General features: G+C 41.5%; 1 protein-coding gene across 1 annotated transcript in view; it reads right to left on the reverse strand.

Moving 5' to 3' along the window:
- Positions 1–302: 302 nt before the first annotated feature.
- LOC116002301 (receptor-like protein 48) overlaps positions 303–2,500 on the reverse strand; it is a 2,796-nt gene continuing 598 nt past the window's right edge. The window contains exon 1 of the mRNA XM_031242405.1: positions 303–2,500. This exon is cut by the window's right edge and continues 598 nt beyond it. Within this exon, the coding sequence (XP_031098265.1) occupies positions 303–2,500 (2,198 nt within the window).

Below are 2,500 nucleotides of genomic sequence, written 5' to 3' on the forward strand. Positions count from 1 at the left end.
TGACAGTGTAATTGGGTACCCGACCCGGAACCGTCAAACTACCCAAGACACCTCACTCCTCAGCATCAATGCGCAACGGTCCAACTCCTCAGCATTGATGGCCAACGTTCAGCTCCTCAGCATTGATGACAGACGTTCAGCTCCTCAGCATTCAACACCTCGGGTATTGATGTCCAACGGTCACTGAACTGAAAGGAATAAAGAGGCTCACAACCACATAGTGGTGGGGGCTTCTGACACTTCTGACACTTCTTACACTTCTTGCTAGACAATACATATCTCTTGTACACTGAGCACTACGCTCAACTTTGTATTAAAACATTCAAATACCAAAATAATATATCCGGTAACACGTTATTACCGTCAAGTATCTTTGAAAGAATTCCATCGATCTTCTTGTTATAATATGATCTCCATTTTCTGGACAGCAAAAGTGGCACAAAGATTCCTCCTAAACCCCCAACAAATCCTAAGCCAATGCCGGTGTAGATCTCAGCATAGTCAGATGATTCTTCCTCCTCTAGTTCTTGCAGTACTGGAGATGCTGGTTCTTTATCGCCACTACAAGACACATGAAGTGGGAATCCACATAGCCCCTTGTTTTCCACGAACGAGCTTTCCCCGAAGGTATTAAATTGTTTGCCTTGTGGAATCATTCCAACAAGTTGGTTGTGAGATAAGTTTATGAATGACAACAAGGTTAGGCTCACAAGCTGGTCCGGGATATTTCCTGTTAGGCTATTGAATGAGAGGTCTAGTGCTTCCAAAGCTTTCAAGTTTTCAAGAGATGGAGGAATATTACCAGTGAGGGCATTGTGAGAAATATTAAGGAGATGAAGCAGTTTAAGCTCTCCAACACTCTCTGGTATGTTCCCTTGAAATTGGTTATTTGAAAAATCAATAGAAGTGAAGATAGACAGAATTTTGTCTAATTTGTAACCTTCATGTCCTTTTAGAGAAAGTGAGATTGAGTCTGCATAGTAAACATTCCCAATATCTGAAGTGAAGTGCAAGTAGTCAACCTCTGTCTTTGCTTCATTCTGATCAACCACAATAGCTTTTAGTTCCAAGAACAAATTGGCTGGTAGGATTCCACTGAAATTATTGGAGCCTAGGTCAATGACCTTTAAGCTTGGCCAACTGTTATTTACACCATGGCTAGGGCAAGAGATACTTCCATGAAATTTATTAGAACGTAATGCAAGGATGTGCAGATTTGACATGTTATTGAGCCAACAAGGAAAGGTATCACTTATTCCATTGTTTCCAAGATTTAAGACCTTAAGCTTTGTGCAGTTCACCAAGGATGGAGGAAGCCGCCCTTTGAAGAAATTCTGGCTGAGATCCAATGTCTCCAAAGAACAGCTTTGCAGAAACACTTGTGGTATCTCGCCGCTTAAACGGTTTCCTTTAAGATTGATTACACCAAGGTTGCTGTTATTTTGAGCCAGACATGATGGGATTGTGCCTTGCAGAGAGTTGTTGGACAAGTCGAGCACTTCAAGAAGGGCTGCATGGCACCATGAAGGTGGGATTCTTCCACTGACTCTATTGTTGGCAATGGAAAAGAAGCGAACATTTGGGAGTTGATTACCAATGTCAAGAGGTATTGTGGAGGAGAAATGATTGTTGGAGAGGTCCAAATAAGCTGCTGAACCTGGCAATGGTGGAATCTTTCCACTTAGCAGATTAGAATGTAGATCAAGGTAATCAAGAAGACCATATTCCACTGGCTCTTGGAGGCGTGTAAAACGATTGTGAGAAAGATTGAGATAGCGGACAAGCCCATGATTGATTCCCCATACCCAGTTAGGAATTTCTCCACTCATGTTGTTGCTGGAGAGATCTAACATTGCCAGTGTAGATTGGTTTTTCAGAAAATCAGGAATGTGTTGCAGATTGCAGGAGGCTAATGTCAGTCTTTGAAATTGAGAAAAGAAGGGAAGTTGAGCTTCACTTATGTTTGTCTCAACTACCAAGTTGTTATAGGAGAGATCAAGAAAGTAAAAGTTTTCAACAATTTTAAAGTCGGCGAGATGCACAGTACCATTGAATTTGTTTGAAGAAAGTGAGAGAGATGAAAGATTCTGAAGTTGAAACAAGAACGAGGGTATCGGCCCTTCCAAGTTGTTGCTCCCCAAATCAAGACCTCTCAGTGGAGAACTCACATTCTTCTGCAAATCAATTATTCGGCCAGAAAATTTGTTCATGGAAAGATACAAGCTCTGAAGTGATGGAAGGGAAAAGAGTGAAACTGGGATAGGCCCTGAAAATGAATTGTTATTCAAGTATACACTTTCAAGATTGTGAAGGCCATCCCAGTGAGAGAAAGGAATTTCACCTGCAAATTGGTTATTAGAAAGGTCTACAAGAGTGAGGTTTTTGGACAGCTTAAAAGATGGAATTGGACCACTAAAGAGATTCCAAGCCAAGTTCAAGTGAGCAAGCTTGGTAAGCTTTCCAATAGAAGCAGGGATTGATCCTCCAAAATTGCAGCGTG

The sequence above is a fragment of the Ipomoea triloba genome, chromosome 13 (assembly GCF_003576645.1).
Source record: "Ipomoea triloba cultivar NCNSP0323 chromosome 13, ASM357664v1".
Classification (NCBI taxonomy): domain Eukaryota; kingdom Viridiplantae; phylum Streptophyta; class Magnoliopsida; order Solanales; family Convolvulaceae; genus Ipomoea; species Ipomoea triloba.